Source organism: Schistocerca piceifrons, chromosome 5 (genome assembly GCF_021461385.2).
Source record: "Schistocerca piceifrons isolate TAMUIC-IGC-003096 chromosome 5, iqSchPice1.1, whole genome shotgun sequence".
NCBI lineage: Eukaryota > Metazoa > Arthropoda > Insecta > Orthoptera > Acrididae > Schistocerca > Schistocerca piceifrons.
In genome coordinates this window covers 474,778,109-474,798,674 of record NC_060142.1, presented here as the reverse complement: position 1 = coordinate 474,798,674, position 20,566 = coordinate 474,778,109, and the positions used below count along the sequence as shown (strand labels likewise).

The window sequence follows — 20,566 nt, the reverse complement described above, 5'->3', positions numbered from 1 at the left end:
ATGGATTTTCATCTCTTGACTACTGCCTGTCCTTTGAATTACATCTACATCTACATGATTACTCTGCTATTCACAATTAAGTGCCTGGCAGAGGGTTCATTGAATCACTTTTAAGCTACTTCTCTATCATTCCACTGTGAGTGAGAAAAAGGAACACTTACATTTTTCCATGTGAGCTTCGATTTCTCTTACTTTATTATGACATCATTTCTCCCTATGTACGTGGGCACCAACAAAGTATTATCACATTCTGAAGAGAACTTTTTAAATGTCCTCCATCAAACCTATCTAAAGCAGATCACACACCACCTAGCAACACTCCAGAAGAGACCAGACAAGTGTAATGTAAGCAGTCTCTTTAGTAGACTGGTTACATTTTCTACATGTTCTGCAAATATGTCTCAGGCTTTGGTTTGCTTTCCCCACAATGTTATCTATGTGACAGTTACAATTTAGATTATTTGTAACTGTAATCCCTTTGTATTTAGTTGAGTTTACAGCCTGTAGGTTTGTCTGATTTTTCATACAACTGAAATGTAGTGGATTCTTTTTGGTGCTCGTGTGGATGATTTCACACTTTTCTTGCTTTTTGCACCATATGTATATCTTGTGCAAATCATTTTGCAATTCATTTTGATCATGTGATGACTTTACATGATAGTAAATGACAGCATCACCTTCAAACAATCTAAGAGGACTGCTCAGATTGTCACCTAGTTCGTTTTGAAGATCAGGAACAACTGAGAGCCTACAAGACTTCCTTGAGGAATGCCAGATATTACTTTTGTTTAACTTGGTGACTTTTTCTCAATTATTATGAACTGCAACCTTTCTGGCAGGAAATAGTGAATCCAGTCACATGAATCCAGTCACCCAACTGGGCAATACTTCATGGCCGGGCACACTTGTGAGGAACAGTTTCAAGAGCCTGCTGGGAATGTAAAAATATGGAATCAATTTGACATTCCTGTTGATAACAGTCATTACTTCTTGAGAATAAAGAGCTAATTGTGTTTCACAAGAACTGCATTTCCTGTATCCATATTAGCTATCTGTCAATAAATTGTTTTCTTCAAGGTGATTCATACTGTTTGAGGACAGTATATGTTCCAAAATCCTACTGTAAATTTGAATTACTGATATGGATCTGTAATTCATTGGATTAATCCTATCCCCTTTTTTGATTAGTGGTGTGTGTGACTTGTGCAACTTTCCAGTCTTTGTGTGCAGATCTTTCTATGAGGGAACAGTGGTATATGATTTTTAAGTATGGAACTATTTTATCAAAATACTCTGAAAGGAACCTGACGTATATATTCTGGACCGGAAGCCTTGCTTGTCTTAAGTGTTTTAAGCTGCTTCACTATACCAAGGATATCTATTTCTATGTTACTCATGTTGGTAGTTGTTCTTGATTCAAATTCTGGATTATTTACTTGTCTCCTTTTGTGAAGGTGTTTCAGAAAGCTGTATTTAATAACTCTGCTTTAGTGCAGTGAAGGTATTGATTGCCTCTTGCCACTGGTGTACTTTATTTATAATCAGAATCTCCTTGGGTTTTCTGCTAGATTTTGAAACAGAGTTTCATTGTGGAAACTATTAAAAGCATCTTGCATTGAAGTACGCACTAAATTTCGAGCTTCTGAAAAACTTTGCAAGTCTTGGGAATTTTGCATTCTTTTAAATTGGCATGCTTTTTCATTGCTTCTGCAACAGCATTCTGACCTGTTTTGTGCACCATGGTGGATCAGTACCATCTTTTAATAATTTGTTTGGTATATATATTTCATTGACAGTGATACTACTTCTTTGAATTTAAAGCACATCTGATCCAGACTTCCACAGTCACATTGGAAGGAGTGGAGACTGAGGAAGGTGTCAAGCAAATTTTTATCTGCTTTTTTAAATGGATGTATTTTGCATTTTTTTGTTGAGTTTGGATGTTATGGTATTCAATCTAGCTACAACAACCTTGTGGTCACTAATCACTGTATCTGTCATGATGCTCATTATTTGATCAGGATTATTTGTTGCTAAGAGGTCAAGTACGTTTTCGCAACCATTTAAATTTCAAGTGGGTCCCTGAACTAGTTGTCCAAAATAATTTTCTGAGAAAACATTCAGAACAGTTTTGGATTATGTTTTATGACTACTACTGACTTTTAACATGTATTTTTGCCAACATATCATGGGTTGGTAGAAGACTCCACCAACTACAGCTGTACCTATTTGTAATGACACCCAAGTTTTCTTTGAACTAGTCAACAGCTGTATCATCTGAGTCAGGAGGTCAATAAAAGGAATCAATAACTAATTTATTCCAGTTGTCAAGTATAACCTCCACCCATACTATTTCATAGGAACTACCCATTTCAGTTTCACTACAGGTTTAAACTATTTCTAACAACAATACATACTCCACCATCTAAACACAGTTACGCCCTTTGCAAAAATTGTACCTGAACTGATCTCTGACTTTAGTCAGCTTTCCCTACCTATAACAATTTGAGATTCAGTACTCTCTGTTATCGCTTAGAGCTCTGGTTCTTTTCCAACACAGCTACAACAGTTTACAACTGCAATATTGATTGTTCCTAAGTCTACCCATCTCCTGTAAGTGTAGTGTATCCTTTGCAACTGAAGCCCTTTCTGCACTTTCCCAAGACCCTCTAACCTAAAAAACCACCCATTCCCCTCCACATAGCCCCTGTTATCCATGTAGCTACTTCCTCAATGTAGTGAGCTCTTGACCTACTTAGCAGAAATCTCTGTCCTTAGTACGAAAAACTCTAATTTCTAAGTGCTGTGCAAGTGAGTTTAAAAAAAAGTCTAATTTTCCATCTGTACTATCTCCTTCATACATCTATTCCCAATATTATTTCTGTAACTTCTCTCTAAAGACTGTAATTGAATCATTGTTTGTGACTCTGTGTTACAATTCTTCCCTTCTATAGTCTAAACCAAACTAGTCAGTATATTTTATTGACAATATTTGACTGACATGGTTAGACAAAAAGTTACCTATTGCTTTTAAATCTGTACCACAGAAGTTGTCTGGGGATAGAAACAAATGGCCAACAGCTGTTGCACTACACAAGTGAGCCAAAACATTATGGCCCTCTCCCACAATAGACGAATGCCACCTACTGGTGTTGAGGGCACATGGTACAGTAAGTGGCGCAGAGATAAATGGGGAATCACTTAAGTGATGACACAGGCTGCAAATGGTGAATTTCACTGACATCAATGACTTTGACAAAGGTCAGATTGTTACGGCCCAGTGCCTAGAAAAGAACATCTCCTAAATGACAAATAAATGCATAGTGAAAAATACCAAACCCACTCTGTCAACTGATATTTCATTTTTAGGGATAAATATGTAAGTGGTTCTGGAAATCAAAATCTGACTATTTACCATCAAAACATATGTAGCCTGACCAACAAGATTAATGAACTCTTAATTAATATCCAGGAGCCACAAGGTATAGATTGTGCCCATGTTCTGTGCTTTAGTGAGCACCATGTTATGTCAGATATTGAAAAACTTGCTATAGATAATTACTGCTTAGCAACATCTAGAAAATTCATAGAAAAAGGTCGAGTAGCAATCTATGTCAAAAACAGAAACACATTCAGTGTAATTAATGAGCAGAATTTTTGTATAGATCAACAGTTTGACGTGTGTGCCATAAAGCTGGCTTTAAATAATTCTTATATAGCAGTAGTAGCTTTATACAGGGCACCTTCAGGTAACTTAAGTATTTTTTTGAAACAGTTTGATGCACTCTTAACATACATATTTAAACTCAGTAGAGATGTCACAGTTGTTGGAGACTTCAATGCAAATTCCTAACGAACTGCAGAGACAGAATAGACATTGAGAACTTGATGTCCTCATATAATTTCGCTTCTGTTGTAAATTTTCCCACCAGAATAACTTCACGAACAAAATCATTAACTGACAATGTATTTATTGACATTACCAAGATTGATGATATAGCTGTCAGGCAAGTCCTGCATGGTCTCTCTGACCCTGACGGACAAAGATTCACCATTAACAATTCAAATATTTGTGAGATTAATAGTGGTCCCAACTGGAAAATTACTTGGAAATCTACTGATGAAACTATTGAGATCTTTAAATCACATCTCCAAAACGTAGACTGGGGTCCAGTATATAATGTAATGCCAATTCCAAATACAACCTTTTCAGCAATTAAGTGGCTCTAATATTTGAAAGTACTTTCCCATAAAGAATATATAAAACCCATACTAAAAAATCCACCAACAAGCCTTGGATTACCACTGGAATTAGGATTTCATGCAAAAGAAAGAGAGAGTTGTACATTGCCTCAAAAAAATCAGATGTTCCTAACCTTTTAAATTACTATAAAAAATACTGTAAGATACTGAATAATGTCATTCAGAAATAAAAAAGTACGTATCTGGGCTCAAAAATTAATAACTCCACTAATAAAATCAAAACTATATGGGAAGTGATATGAAATGAGACTGGTGCAAATTATCCCAACAAGACCCAAAATATTGCTCTTTTAACAATGAAGGTAAGCTAGTTCAAAATCAAGATATTGTAGCTAAAATCTTTAATGAGCACTTTTTAACTGTTGCTGAGAAAACAGCATGCAAAGGCTCTTCAGAAAAGGCAATAAAAACTCTGAAAGAACTTTTCCCTAACTCTATAGACATGATAGGTATGGCCCCATAACTGTGCAAGAAGTAAAAAAAAAATACCATAGTTTCTCTAAAAAGTAAAAATTCATTGGGTGTAGACAATACTTCCAGCAAACTGCTAAAAGCCAGCTGTAACCAACTCTATAAAGTTCTAGCTCATATATTCAATGCCTCTCTAAATCAAGGTATCTTCCCTGACAGAATGAAGTACGTTACTGTGAAGCTGGTTGCGTAAGTAGGTGTGTACCCACGCAAACACAGTTAGAAATCGGAAACTAATGGAGTCTGAACTCAAGTTTCTTGTTTATTTCTCTCACATATAACAGGTTGTCAAGTAAGAGAATACATAAAAGAGAATCAACAACAAAGGTAGGTATGAGAATCACAGTTGACAGCTCTCTTCTCTGTGACTCCCATGCGAAATGTGGAGAATGATCTCTGTGGTTGGCGTGAATTTTACGCGTCGACTGCGATCGACGTGTGCGGTATTCGCCACATGAGCCCCCTTGATGAGAGCGGAGCTTGGATGTTCCTCTCTGTAGCGGGCAGGGAAGTGCACTTGTCTGCAAGAACATGTGGTGCATCGAGGCTGCTGCTTTATTGACTGCGGAGGTAGCGGAGTGGGGTTCTGCATCGTTGTCTTGTGCTGATCGCTGCGCGACACTGACATCGCCGGAGTGTCTTGAAGTATATAAGCAGGTTTCACTCTACTTAGCAATATGGTGGCTTGTTTCCCATTCAGCACTATGTCTAGGGTGTGTGCATCTCTGCGTATCACACGATGAGGTCCAGTGTATGGCGGTTGTAGTGGTGGTTTGACGGCATCTGTGCGTAACAATACATGTGTGCAAGTTTTTAAATTGTTGTGCATGAATGTTACCGGGGCTCCATGTCTGGACGCTTTTGCAGGTTTGATTTTCTTGATCATTGCTCTCAATCCTTGTAAATATTCTGACTGGTCATTTGCATTCGGTACCCCTTAGTCGTCAGCGAATTCTCCAGGCAGATGTATTGTTTCTCCATAGACCAACTCTGCCGGGGAGGCATCCATATCAGGTTTCAAGATTGTCCTAAGACCTAACAGTACAATGGGTAATGCTTCCACCCATTTAGTACCATGGCACATGAGGGCTGCTTTTAAGGTACAGTGCCATCTTTCTACCATCCCGTTGCTTGCCGGATGGTAGGCGGTGGTGCGGTGATGGCAGTATCCGCAGAATCTTGCTAACTGAGCGAATAGTTCTGATTCGAACTGTCATCCTCCATCAATTGTTATATGGAGTGGGCAGCCGAACCTCGATATCCAAGTTGACATGAATACCGTTGCCAGAGTTTCTGCCAAGATGTTATCGGTAGGTATTGCTTCCGGCCAGTGTGTATACCTATCAATGATTGTTAGCAGGTAGCGATTACCATCTGATGGTTGAAGAGGTCCTATGACGTCCAAATGAATGTGGGAGAAGTGTGCCTTGACATCTAGGAATTGTCCGATTGGAGGGCGCACGTGTCTGCTCACTTTGCATAGTTGACAGCGTGGGCAAGATCTAGTCCAGTTACGGCAATCATGGTCTATTCCTGGCCATACAAATCTTTTGGACACCAGTCTGGTAGCTGCTTGAACACCGGGGTGACATATGCTGTGGAGACACTCTTCTACGATGTGCGATTGGAACGTAAGGGCGTGATCGACCATGTTGTACATCACAATGTAGTCGTACGTCTTCCCTGGGCACGTCAACTAGCTGTAACTCCAACACCGTGTTGTCGTCACTCAACAGGGCATTTAGCGCATCATCTTCCTGCTGGGCTTGCGCTAGTTCTGCCATAGTTAGAGGCTGTGTTATACTGGATACTCAGTACAAACAATCAGCTACCACGTTAGTTAAACCTGAGATGTGGCAAAAGTCTGTGGTGAATTGGCTTATGAACTCCAATTGAGAATACTGCCTTGGAGAGCATTTGTCACTGTTCTTGTTGAATGCATAAGTCAAGGGCTTATGATCGGCAAAAATTGAGAAATCACCAGCTTCGACTTGTGGTCTGAAGTGTTTGATCGCTAAATATATAGCCAAAAGTTCTCTATCGTAAGCACTCCAGTGTTGTTGTGCTGGTGACAACTTGTGTGAATAGTATGCCAGAGGTTGCCATGCACCATCTACCAATTGTTGCAGGGCAGCACCAATACCAAACTGGCTAGTGTCCACCACCAGTGCCAAAGGTGCTTCTAGTTTAGGGTGTGCCAGTAGTGCGGCCTGAGCCAGGCTCTGACATGTCACTTCGAATGCTGCATCAGATTCCTCATTCCATTGTATGACTGCATTGCTGCGAACCTTTGAGCCGGCTAATAACGCGTTTAACGGTGCCTGCTGTTCAGGTGTCCGTGGTAGATGCCTTCTGTAAAAATTTAACATGCCTAGGTATCTTCTTAATTCTTTGACCATAGTAGGCTTGGGCATGTGTAGAATAGCCTCAACTTCTCTGAGTAAGGGTGCTGAACCTGTAGCGGATGTGGGATGACCTAGAAATTCCACTTCAGGTTGGCCAAACAGGCAGTTCGCTGTATTTAACACTATTCCAAACTTCTCTAAGCGTTGGAGTACTTCTTTTAAATGCTGCTTGTGTTGTTCATTGTTTGTGGAATATATGAGAACGTCATCCAGGTAGGCAAAACAGAAGGGGAATCCAGAAAACGTTGCCATGTCTGTGCAGCATTTCGCGGACCAAATGTCATGAAATTACTTTCAAACAATCCAAAGTGTGTTATTATGGCGGTCTTTGGTACGTCTTCTGGCGCTACAGGAATTTGTGTATAGGCCTTTGCGCAATCTAGCACACTAAAGACTGTGGCGCCATGCAGCGCGTGATTGTAGTCCCTTAACAAAGGTACAGGATAACAATCCGGAATAGTTCTGGTGTTCAGTGCTCTGTAGTTGCCACATGGACGCCAGGATCCACTTTTTTTTGGTACGAGGTGTAAGGCCGATGTCCATGGACTGGATGACGGGCGTATAATTCCCTCTTTAAGCGTTAGCTCAAATTCCGCTTTAGCTATAGCGAGGCGTTCCGGTGCTAGTCTCCTAGGTTAACATGACACAGGCAGGCCATGCGCGGTTTTTATGTAGTGTACTGTATCATGCAACACTTTCTGTTGTGCTCTTGGCAGTTTTGTTAATTCAGGAAAATCCGCTAGGATTGCGCGGTACTCTGCTTGTCTGCCATTTGAATTAACTTAATACTGGCACAATCTGTGTCACGAAAATAACAAGCCATTGATAGGTTGGTGAGACTGTCTATCAGGCGAGCATTGGCCAAGTCTGACAAAAGTCTGAAGTTTGATGAGAATTCAGCTTCTGTGACGTCTGCTACCGTGAAATTCCATTTAAAATCTCTACGGAGTCCCAAGTTCAGATTCTCTTGTTGTAATCCGTATGTTGAAATCTGCAAATTGTTGGCGGCACATAAGTTAAATGCAGTGCACGGCCAGCAACAATGCAAGGACTGTCTTGGTAGTATACTGAGGTCTGAACCGGTATCGATTAAAAATTTCCTGCCTGACGCACGATCTGTTATAAAAAGGCGTCGAGATGCAGGAAGGTAGGAGGTAGCGTCTACTGCCACTTTCCACTCTGATTTGGAGAAAGAGCATGGGCTAATGCGTTTACGTGCTTGCTCTCCATACCGACTATGATACCAACAAATGGTCTGTCTGTTCTCAGTTGTAGATTGTGATGCAGAACGACTTCCATAACGTCATCGACTATGGCTTCTCTGATTGACAATGATGCCATTTGACATTAGTTTCGAAAGCTGTGTGCATAGGAGATCGACCTTGGCGGTTGGTGCATTGTAATCTGCCCGAGACACCGTAGTAGATGCAGCTGCTACGCTGACAGGTATGTCTACAACACTGACCTGTGTGTTTGGCATGATCGCTTCCAGTAAGCGGTCAGTGTGTTCTGCTACCGTGTCCAGTGACGTCTTGTTCTGCGTGGCGATGACTGCTTTTACCTGTGGTGGCAGGCGGGAACTGCGAAGGTTTCCGGTCAACGATTTCTTCTTGCATCAATACTTGCCGGATTCCATCTTTTTGAGAAACAGCTAGGTGTCATATCAGTTCAGTCATTAACCGTTCATATGCATTCTCTGTCGGAGGAGCTGTTATGATATCCTGAACTTCAGTTGCATAACGATGATCGAGTTGGCTTACTACAAGGGAAAACTTAGTTGTTTCTGCAGTTATTCCCGTGTACGTGAAACTCGCTTCCACCTGTGCGAACCACAGCATTGGGTTGTGTGGCCAAAAGGGTGGTAAGTGAAACACTAGTCTTGATACTGCTGGTGTGTCCATATCTGTATCTGCTGTTTGTTTTGCAGTCGGGGTCACCAATGTTGCGAAAGTAGGTGTGTACCCACCCAAACACAGTTAGAAAGCGGAAACTAACGGAGTCTGAACTCAAGTTTCTTTTTTATTTCTCTCACATATAACAGGTTGTCAAGTAAGAGAATACATAAAAGAGAATCAACAACAAAGAGTAAAAAGGTAGGTATGAGAATCACAGTCGACAGCTCTCTTCTCTGTGACTCCCGTGCGAACTGTGGAGAATGATATCTGTGGTTGGCACGAATTTTACGCATCGGCTGCAATCGACATGTGCGGTAGTCGCCACAAGCCCCTCTACAAAAAAGGTGATCCCACAGATTTTTCCATCTATCGTCCTAACTCTCTTGAAACAGTATTTTCTAAAGTTTGTTGTCAATCACCTTAAAAACTTTGCACTAATTAGTAAACAACAATTTGGTTTCAGATCAGGTATATCAACAAGCGAAGCATATTTCGCACTTACAAATGACATTTTAAAATGCCTTGACAAGAAAAAATTACCTGAAACTTCCTGGCAGATTAAAACTGTGTGCCGGACCGAGACTCGAACTCGGGATCTTTGCCTTTCGAGGGCAAGTGCTCTACCGACTGAGCTACCCAAGCACAACTCGCGCCCCGTCTTCACAGCTCTACTTCTGCCAGTACCTCGTCTCTTACCTTCCAAACTTTACAGAAGCTCTCCAGCGAACCTTGCAGAACTAGCACTCCTGAAAGAAAGGATATTGCAGAGACATGGCTTAGCCACAGCCTGGGGGATGTTTCTAGAATGAAATTTTCACTCTACAGCGGAGTGTGCACTGATATGAAACTTCCTCACAGATTAAAACTGTGTGCTGGACCGAGACTCAAACTTGGGACCTTTGCCTTTCGCGGGCAAGCGCTCTACCGACTGTGCTACCCAAGCACGACTCACGCCCCGTCTTCACAGCTCTACTTCTGCCAGTACCTCGTCTCCTACCTTCCAAACTTTACAGAAGCTCTCCTGCGAAACTTGCAGAACTAGCACTCCTGAAAGAAAAGATATTGCGGAGACATGACTTAGCTACAGCCTGGGGGATGTTTCTAGAATGAAATTTTCACCCTACAGCGGAGTGTGCGCTGATATGAAACTTCCTGGCAGATTAAAACTGTGTGCCGGACCGAGACTCGAACTCGGGACCTTTGCCTTTCGTGGGCAAGTGCTCTACCGACTGAGCTACCCAAGCACAACTCACGCCCCGTTACCTGTTGACATATTCTGTGACCTGACTAAGGCTTTCAACTGTGTTGATCACAGAATACTTTTAGGAAAAGCAACCCAATATGGAATCCGTGGACAAATGGGTAACTGGCTCAGATCATATTTAGAAGACAGACAACAATAAATAGTATTAGATGTTAACAATCTACAAGTAGGAGAGGTAGAGTCTGACTGGGGAACAGTACATCATGGACTTCCACAAGGGACAGTCCTTGGTACTCTCCTATTTATCATATATGTTAATGACCTACCACTGTCCTCAAACAATATCACAATGTTTGCAGATGACACAAGTATAGTGACAGCCAGCAAAACTTCCATTGGCATAGAGTTAAATGCCAACCAAGCACTTGCAAATGCTCTGAATTGATTCACAGCAAATTCTCTACCAATAAACCTCAGTAAAACAAATTACATGCAGTTCCAATCCAGTTACACAAGCCCCGAAGAGATTAACATTGCACATGAGAGCCAACAGTTAGAGAGCGTTCAGTGCACAAAGTTCCTAGGCATTCACATACTGAAAACCCTAAAAAAAGCTTAGCTCAGCAACATTTGCCATACGAATAATCTCCAAAATTGGAGACATCAATGTATCAAAGTCTGAATATTTTGGCTACTTTCATTCAGTGATGTGCTATGGAACAATCTTTTGGAGCAACTCACCACTTCCAAAAAAATTTTTGTAAGCCAGAAAAAAGTAGTTCGAATTATATGTAGTGTTCCTCCAAGAACCTCATGCTGCAATCTTTTTAAATAGTTAGGTATATTAACCACTACCTCACAATATCCTCTCTCACTCACGGCTTTCACACTTCTCAATTCCTCTTAATATGAAACAAATGAGGATTACCATAATTATGAGACAAGACGGAAAGGTGATATGCACTGTGAATGGAAAAATCTGTCTCTGGTACAAAAAGGGGTAAAGTATGCAAGTACAAAAATCTTTAACGCATTCCCGAGTAATATAAAGTGTCTAAAAGAAAATAAAACACTATCAAAAAAAAAAGTAAAGGAATTCCTACTTGAAAAATTTGAGTAGTAATTCAGATTATTTCCTTTGTCATTGTATCTGTATTGGTTTTCTTATCACTACTGTATTTTTGTATTGTATTGTTTATTATCTCTATTATATTATTGTATTGTACCAGTTTTGAATCATTCATCTACCATGTATAATATACCAGTATGTATTGTATTGTATGATATCTACATTGTATCTGCTTTGACTCGTTCCACATCCATGCGTAATCATGCCATACTGGATCCATGGAATATGTATCTCAAATAAAAAAATAAAGTCAATATTTCTTTCCTTAATTCGCAAATGAAACAAGATATGGAATGACTAGTAGTGGTACAAGGCACCCTCCAACATGTGCCATATGATGTAGACAGATTTATAATGGGTTACTGTCTGGAGAAAAGAAAAACTGCCATAAATACCCAATCAGCTCCTAATAAGATTTCAAAGTTGTGCAAAGATTGGCATGTTGCTTTAAATGTACAAAATTCAGGAGAAAACAGGAAATATTTCTAAGCCTGCATCTTAGGTGAGTTTTTGTAATTCAAGATTAAGCATAATAGTTAACTTCTGAGAAAAGGTGCCTTGTACACAATAATTTATTCATTAAAAGAAGGAAAAACCTTAAAGGTGGAAGAAGAAGGTCAAATAATGTAGGGAAGGAATTAGCATAGATGAGATGGTTGAGACACATCTAATCTACAATTATAAGTGTTGCTTACATTGTGTAGTAGAAACTGCTGAAGAATAAGGACTAACATTGTATAGTAGAGACTGCTGAAAAATAAGGACTAACATCTGCTCAAACACAATTTATGAAAAGATTTTGTACATATAATTTACAAATGGATTAATAAAATGAATGAATGCCAGAAAATATTTTTACCTTGTGCTATTTCATCAAATGTGTTCTGATTGATCATTCTTTCCAGTATCTTCACAGCCATTAGCATTCGGCTGTTTACATCCAGCACTTGAACCTCCTTCTTTTTTGTTTCTTCTTTCTTCATAGCTCCAGCTGTTGCAGGTTTCTCTTTCTTGTCCTTATCTTTTTCACGCTGTTGTGTTAAGAAATCTTCATGATATGCATCGTATATAACCCACTGTGTTACTTGTTCAGAAAACTTTGCACGTGGTGGAGGTATTGTTTGCGTATCCACATCCTAATAATAACAGTACCCAATTACATAAAAATTACTCATTATTAATAGGCAAACAGGGATCAAGAGATAGATGTCCCACATAAATTAAACTTTGTAGTTACGCAAGTAAAGACTGAAACAATACAACAATTTTTTTTTCTTTTTTGGGTGTTAGTGCCACATCATATTTTTCTCAATATTTGGGGAATGACAGCAAACACAATAATTTTGACTATCAATGGTCCAAATGAATGTGATACATCATCAGTGCCCACTGTTGCTGGGAGTTACAAAAGCCTTTATACATCTCTCTTGGAAATTCTATTTATTTGTGCAGCTTGTACTTTTTAAATGAGAGAGAGTGACTTTAGGAGAAAGGTTTAAAAAGGACACGAAGAAAAAAAGAGGCTTGGGATTTAAAATCTCTGGGATAATAAGGGCATCAGAAATGGAGCACAAGTTCGAAGAAAACATATGTGGAGAATGAAATCAGCCATGTTCTTTTAAAGCATTCATCACAGCAGGGAACTCTATTTCATGAAAAACACAGAAAACCTAAACCTGGAAAAATGGAACGGGATTTGAAGCCCATGCCTCCTGACCATAAATGAAGTTCTCTTAAACACTGTGCCACCTCACTTGGGGGTTTCAACTGCACCTGAACTAAAATATAGATAAAAGCTATAAACATCAATAATTTTGAAATAGATCTGGAAATTCAGTAGTTATTGAATAATGGTTCCTTCATTATTTGACGGGTTTATGTATAGCATGTTTTAAAAAATTGTAATCATTAGCAATTTTTTCCTCATAATGTCACTTTTGTGTGTATTACAACCATTCATTCAGCAACCAGTTCATTTATTCACAAAATATTACATATCCAATAGTGTCTTTGTGAAAATTTGAAAATTACAGTGTAAACAAGAGATAGGGTATAACATTATATTGAATTTTTTATCATTAGAGGCAAAGAATTATCTCAGTTGAATGAGATGGTGGAGAATATTGGCGTTGACTGCTTCTAAGGAAACATGCTGGCACATGTACAATATTAACTGATGGATGGGGTTTGAACCTCAGTTCTGCTCAATATTAGCTCTACTCCTTTAACACTGTGTGACCTCACTCAATACCACACCGACTAGGTTAAAACCTCTTGGTTTATATAAAGATTCTCTGACTAATTACTTTTATTGATGGGAAATGCAACAGTTCCTAGGGGTTTCTCAAAGAAAAAATTTTCTTCAGTTTCTTTTTATATTTGATTTTGCTGTCTGTCAGACATTTTATATCATGGGATAGGTGACCAAAAATTTTTGTGGCAGCATTGTGCACCCTTTTAGCCCTAAAGCCAACCTTAATGTGGAGTAATAAGTGTCATTTTTACTTTGACTACTAAAATTAGGTTTATCATTGTTCCTTTTGAACTGCAGTGGCTTGTTAACAAAAAACTTCATGAAGGAATAAATATATTGTGAAGCTGTAGTCAAAATGCCTAACTCCTAAAACAGATATCTATAAGATGGTATTATTCATAAAGTATGTATTCATAAAGTATGTATTTCTGAATGAAAATATGCCAATTATTAACTTACAGATTTGTTTCGTCCCAAGATTTGCAATGATTCAAAGTGCAAATGTGGCTGAAATTGGTTGTTTTGGGAGTTCCAAAATGTGTTTTTTGAGTTTAAACTCCCTTCAATGTAGACACCTAAAATTTTTTACGTTTCTACCTTAGTTATTATTTCTTCACCATATGTTACACTTATCATTTCTGTAGTATCCCTGTCTCCCATCTACATCTGCATGACTACTTGATAATTCACACTTAAGTGCTTGGCCAAAGTTTCATCAAAACACCTTCAGAGTCTACCATTCCACACACGAGCAGTGTGCAGGAAATACAGACACTTAAATCTTTCTGTGCAAGATCTGAGCTCTCTTATTTTATTATCTTGGTCATTCCAGTCCATACAGGTGGAAGTCAGGAAAATATTTTTGCACCCGGGGAAGAGAGTTGGTCATTGGAATTTCCTGGGAAAAAAAAAAAGAAAGAAAGAAAGACACCTGTTGTTTAATGGCTGCTACCTCAACTCACTTATCATATCTGTGATCCAATCTCCTCTATTTCTTGATAATACAAAATGAACTGCTATTTTTTTAACTTATTCGGAGTCAATTGCCACTATTTGCACCATACAGATGTTATTGTTGTGGTCTTCAGTTCGAAGACTGGTTTGATGCAGCTCTCCATGCAAGCCTCTTCATCTTCAAGTAACTACTGTAACCTAAATCCATTTGAATCTGCTTATGGTATTCATCTCTTGGTCTTCCTCTGCGATTTTTACCCCCATACTTCTTTCCATTACTAAATTGGTGACCACTTGACATCTCAGAATGTGTCCTATCAACTGATCCCTTCTTTTGGTCAAGTTGTGTCACAAATTTCTTGCCTCCCCCGTTCTATTCAGTACCTCCGGATTAGTTACATGATCTACCCATCTCATCATCAGTATTCTTCTGTAACACAACATTTCAAAAGCTTCTGTTTTCATCTTATCTAAATTATTTGTAGTCCATGTTTCACTTCCATACATGGATACACTCTAGACAAACACCTTAATAAAAGATTTCCTAACGTTTAAGTCTATACTCAGTGTTAACTAATTTCTCTTCATGATTTGCTTTTCTTGCCCTTGCCAGTCTACATTTTATATCCTCTCTGCTTCAACCATCATCAGTTATTTTGCTGTCCAAAATATAAGAAAATTTAACTACTTAATGTGCCTCTTTTTCTAATCTAATACCCTTAGCATCACCTGTTTTTATTCACATACATTCCATTATTGTTACTTTGGTTTTATTGATATACGTCTTATATCCTCCTTTCAAGATGCTGTCCATTCCATTCAACTGCTCTTCCAAGTCCTTTGCTGCCTCCAACAGAATTATAGTGTCATTGGCAAACCTGAACTTTAATTCCTGCTCCAATTTTTTCTTTGGTTCCCTTTACTGTTTGCTTAGTGTACAGATTTGATAACATTGGGGATAGGCTACAACCCTGTCTCATTCCTTTCTCAATTGCTGCTTCCCTTTTGTGCCCCTCAACTCTGATAACTGTCATCTGGTTTATGTACAAGTTGTTCCACAAGTGCACAAATGCTATAAATGTAGATTTCCTTTTCTTTGAACTATCTTCTAAGATAAATTGTAGTGTCAATATTGTCTCATGTGTTCTTACATTTCTCTGGAATCCAGACTGATCTTCCCCCAGTCAGCTTCTACCAGTCTTTCTATTCTTCTGTAAAGAATAAGTGTTAGTATTTTGCAACTATGACTTATTAAACTGATAGTTCAGTAATATTTCCACCTGTCAGCACCTGCTTTCTTCGGAATTGTAATTATCACATTCTTCTTGAAGTCTGATAATATTTTGCCTGTCTCATACATCTTGCACACCAGATAGAAGAGTTCTATCGTGGCTTGCTCTCCCAAGGCTATCGGTACTTCAGACACGATGTCAACTAATACTGGAGCTTCTTTGTTTCGACTTTGGTCTTTTAGTGCTCTGTCAAATTTTTCTCGCCAGTATCATATCTCCCATCTCATTTTCATCCATGTCCTCTTCCATTTATATAAAATCATCTCTCTTGTCCATAGTCTATATACTCCTTCCACCTTTCAGCTTCCCTTCTTTGCTTAGAACTGGTTTTCCATCTGAGTTCTTGATATTCATACAGCAATTTCTCTTTACTCCAAAGGCATCTTCAATTTTGCTGTAGGTAATAGCTATGTTTCTTCCTAGTGACATGCATTTCTAAATCCTTACATTTGCCCTCAAGTCATTACTGCTCAGTCATTTTGCACTTTCTGTCAGTTTCAATTTTTGGGCGTTTGCATTCCCTTCCACTTGCTTCATTTGCAGCATTTTCAAATTTTCTCCTTTCGTCAATTAAATTAAATATCTCCTGTATTATTCAAGGGTTTCTACTAGGCCTTGTCTTCTTAACTGTTTGATCTTCTGCTGCTTTCACTGTTTCACCTCTTAAAGCTACCTATTCATCTTTTACTGTATTCCTTTCCCTTGTTACCGAGTGAGACGGCACAGTGGTTAGCACACTGGACTCACATTCAGGAGGATGATGGTTCAAACCTGCTCGGCCATCCTGATTTAGATTTTACGTGATTTCTGTAAATCGCTTCAGGCAAATGACAATATGGTTCCTTTGAAAGGGCATGGTCAACTTCCTTTCCCATCTTTCCCTAATCCAATGGGAACAATAACATTATTTGGTCCCCTCCCCCAAAATCAACCAACCAACTTTCCCCCGTTCTAGTCAACATTGCCTAATACTCCCTCTGAAACTCTCAACAAGCTCTGTTTCCGTGTTCTTAATTTCACAACTTTTTGCAATTTCTTTAGTTTTAATCTACAGTTCAATACCAATAAATTGTGGTCATTGTCCACATCTGCCCCTAGAAATATATTACAATTTAAAATCTGGTTCAAAAGCTCTCTCTTATCGTTATATAATCAATCTGAAATCTTCTGGTGTCTCCAGGTCGCTTCCTAATATACAATCTTCTTTCATGATTCTTAAACCAGGTATTAGTAATGATTAAATTAGACACTGTGCAACATTTTACATGGCAGCAACCTCTATCATTCCTTTCCCCCAGTCCATATTCACCTACTATTGTCGCTTCTCTTCCTTTTCCTACTACTGAATTCCAGTCCACCATCACAATTAAATTTTCATTTCCCTTAACTATCTGAATAATTTCCTTTATCTGACCACACATTTCATCAAGTTCTTCATCATCTGCAGAGCTAGTTGGAATATAAACTTGTACTACAGTGGTAGGTGCGGGCTTTGTGTCTGTCTTGGCTATGATAATGCATTCGCTATGCTGTTCATTGTAGCTTACATGCATTTCTATTTTCTTATTCATTATTAAACCCACTACTGCATTACTCTTACTTGGTTTTGTATTTATAACCCTGTATTCACCTGACCAAAAACTGTTTTCCTCCTGTCACCGAACTTTACTAATTCCCACTGAATTTAACTTCAATCTGTCCATTTCCCTTTTTAAATTTTCTAACCTACCTGACTCATTAAGGGATCTAATATTCCACACTCCAATCCATAGAATGCCAGTTTTGTTTCTCCTTGATGAACTCCTCCTAAGTAGTCCATGCCTGGAAATCCAAATGGGAGACTATTTTACCTCTGGAGTATTTTACCTAAGAGGACGCCACCATATTTTAGCCATACAGTAGAGTTGCATGCCCTCAGGAAATATTATGGCTATAATTCCCCCTTGCTTTCAGCTGTTCGCAATACCAGCACAGCAAGGCTGTTTTGGTTGGTGTTACAAGGCCAGACCAGTCAGTCATCCAGACAGTTGCCCCTGCAACTACTGAAAAGGCTGCTGCCACTCTCCAGGAACCACATGTTTGTATGGCCTCTCAACAGATACCCCTCCATTGTGGTTGCACCTATGGTATGGCTATTTGTATTGCTGAGGCACACAGGCCACCCCACCGACAGCAGTGTCCATGGTTCATAGCAGAGGGAGGGGGAGGGCTGGGAGGGGGGAGGGGGGAACATACAGATATGTTATGTTATCTAAATCATTTTCAAATTTGTTTTAATCTTCTGATGACTTTACTGGACAGTAAACAACAGCATCATCAGCAAACAATCTAAGATGGCTGCTCAGATTGTCTCGTAAATCATTTACATAGATTAGGAACATCAGAGGGCCAATAACACCTCCATGGAAAATGCCAAATATTACTTCTGTTTTAATCAGAGATTTTCCATGATCTTCTATGGACAAAAAATCAAAAATCCAGTTGTACAACTGAGACGGTATTTCACAGGCATGTAATTTGATTATAAGTTACTTGTGAGGGACTGTGTCAAAAGCCTTTTAGGAATTTAGAAATATGGTGTCAATTTGAAATCCCCTGTTGATGGCAATTATTACTTCATATGAATGATATTTTCTGAATCAGTGATGACTATATGTCAACAGATCATTTTCTTTGAGGTAATTCATAATGTTCAAACAGAGTACATTATGTCAGTGATATGAGTCTGCAATTTAGCAGATTATTTCTATTTCCTTTCTTGTGAACTTGTAAAACTAGTGCAGCTTTCCAGTCCCTTTGTTGAGTGAGTGTTTTTACATGATTGTTGATTATCATGCTCTGAAAGAAGCCTGGACTGGAGGACTTGCCTTTATTAGCTGATTTAAGTTTCTTCTCTACATCAAGTTACTCATGTTGGCAGCTGTTCTACATTAAAATTCTGTAATATTTTCTTTCTCTTCCTTGAAAAAGGAATTTTGGAATTCAGGCCACATCTGGCCTACACATACATACTTAGTTTGTTTGGTGTTTTTGGATGTTATGGTATTTAGTCTCACTACAATAACCTTGTAGTCACCAAACCCTGTTTCCATCAAGATTCTCACTATCTGCTCATGATAATTTGTTGCTAAGAGGTCAAGTATGTTACCACAACCATTTACGCTTTGAGTGGCTTCCTAAACTAACTGCTTACAATAAGTTTTGGAGAAAGCATTTAGAACAATTTCATATGATGTTTGATGGTGAAACTCAAGTTTTCTTTGAAGCTTGGGAGGGGGGGGGAGGGGGGGGGCATTTCTAAAGTGAACAAATTATTAATTTATTCTGGTTGTGAAGTATAACCTCACCCATACTAACTCCCATGAACTAACTACTTGCAATTTCACTACAAGATAAACTACTTATAACAGCAACAAACATGTCACCACCAACTGTATTTAATGTATCTTTTGTGAAGACCATTAGGTTGTTGGTAAAAAGTTTGGCTGAACTTATCTCTGGCTTTGTACAGCTTTCAGTACCTATAACAACCTGTTGTTGTTGTGGTCTTCAGTCCTGAGACTGGTTTGATGCAGCTCTCCATGCTACTCTATCCTATGCAAGCTGCTTCATCTCCTAGTACCTACTGCAACCTACATCCTTCTGAATCTGATTAGTGCATTCATCTCTTGGTCTCCCTCTACGGTTTCTATCTTCCACGCTGCCCTCCAATACTAAATTGGTGATCCCTTGATGCCTCAGAAAATGTCCTACTAACCGATCCCTTCTTCTAGTCAAGTTGTGCCACAAACTTCTCTTCTCGCCAATCCTATTCAATACCTCCTCATTAGTTATGTGATCTACCCATCTAATCTTCAGCATTCTTCTGTAGCACCACATTTCAAAAGCTTCTATTCTCTTCTTGTCTAAACTATTTGTCGTCAATGTTTCACTTCCATACATGGCTACACTCCATACAAATACTTTCAGAAATGACTTCCTGACACTTAAATCTATACTCGATGTTAACAAATTTCTCTTCTTCAGAAACGCTTTCCTTTCCATTGCCGGTCTACATTTTATATCCTCTCTACTTCAACCATCATCAGTTATTTTACTCCCCAAATAGCAAAACTCCTTTACTACTTTAAGTGTCTCATTTCCTAATATAATTCCCTCAGCATCACCCGATTTAATTCGACTACATTCCATTATCCTCGTTTTGCTTTTGTTAATGTTCGTCTTATATTCTCCTTTCAAGACACTGTCCATTCCGCTCAACTGCTCTTCCAAGTCCTTTGCTGTCTCTGACAGAATTACAATGTCATTGGCGAACCTCAAAGTTTTTATTCCTTCTCCATTGATTTTAATACCTACTCCGAATTTTTCTTTTGTTTCCTTCACTGCTTGCTCAGTATACAGATTAAATAACATCGGGGAGAGGCTACAACCCTGTCTCACTCTCTTCCCAACCACTGCTTCCCTTTCATGTCCCTCGACTCTTATAACTGCCATCTGGTTTCTGTACAAATTGTAAATAGCCTTTCGCTCCCTGTATTTTACCCCTGCCACTTTCAGAATTTGAAAGAGAGTATTCCAGTCAACATTGTCAAAAGCTTTCTCTAAGTCTACAAATGCTAGAAATGTAGGTTTGCCTTTCCTTAATCTAGCATCTAAGATAAGTTTTAGGGTCAGTATTGCCTCACGTGTTCCAATATTT

The 20,566-nt window shown here is 38.9% G+C and overlaps 1 protein-coding gene and 1 non-coding gene across 2 annotated transcripts in view; both read right to left on the bottom strand.

The window, feature by feature from the left end:
- The window catches only part of LOC124799087 (dynein intermediate chain 2, ciliary), a 260,121-nt gene that overhangs the window by 149,391 nt on the left and 90,164 nt on the right, over nt 1-20,566 (bottom strand). Inside the window, exon 5 of the mRNA XM_047262625.1 lies at nt 12,227-12,503. Coding sequence (XP_047118581.1) covers nt 12,227-12,503 — 277 coding nt within the window. The remainder of the gene's footprint in view (nt 1-12,226; nt 12,504-20,566) is intronic.
- Nucleotides 9,603-9,677, bottom strand: Trnas-cga. Its single transcript has one exon. It is a non-coding gene; the product is annotated as a tRNA-Ser (tRNA).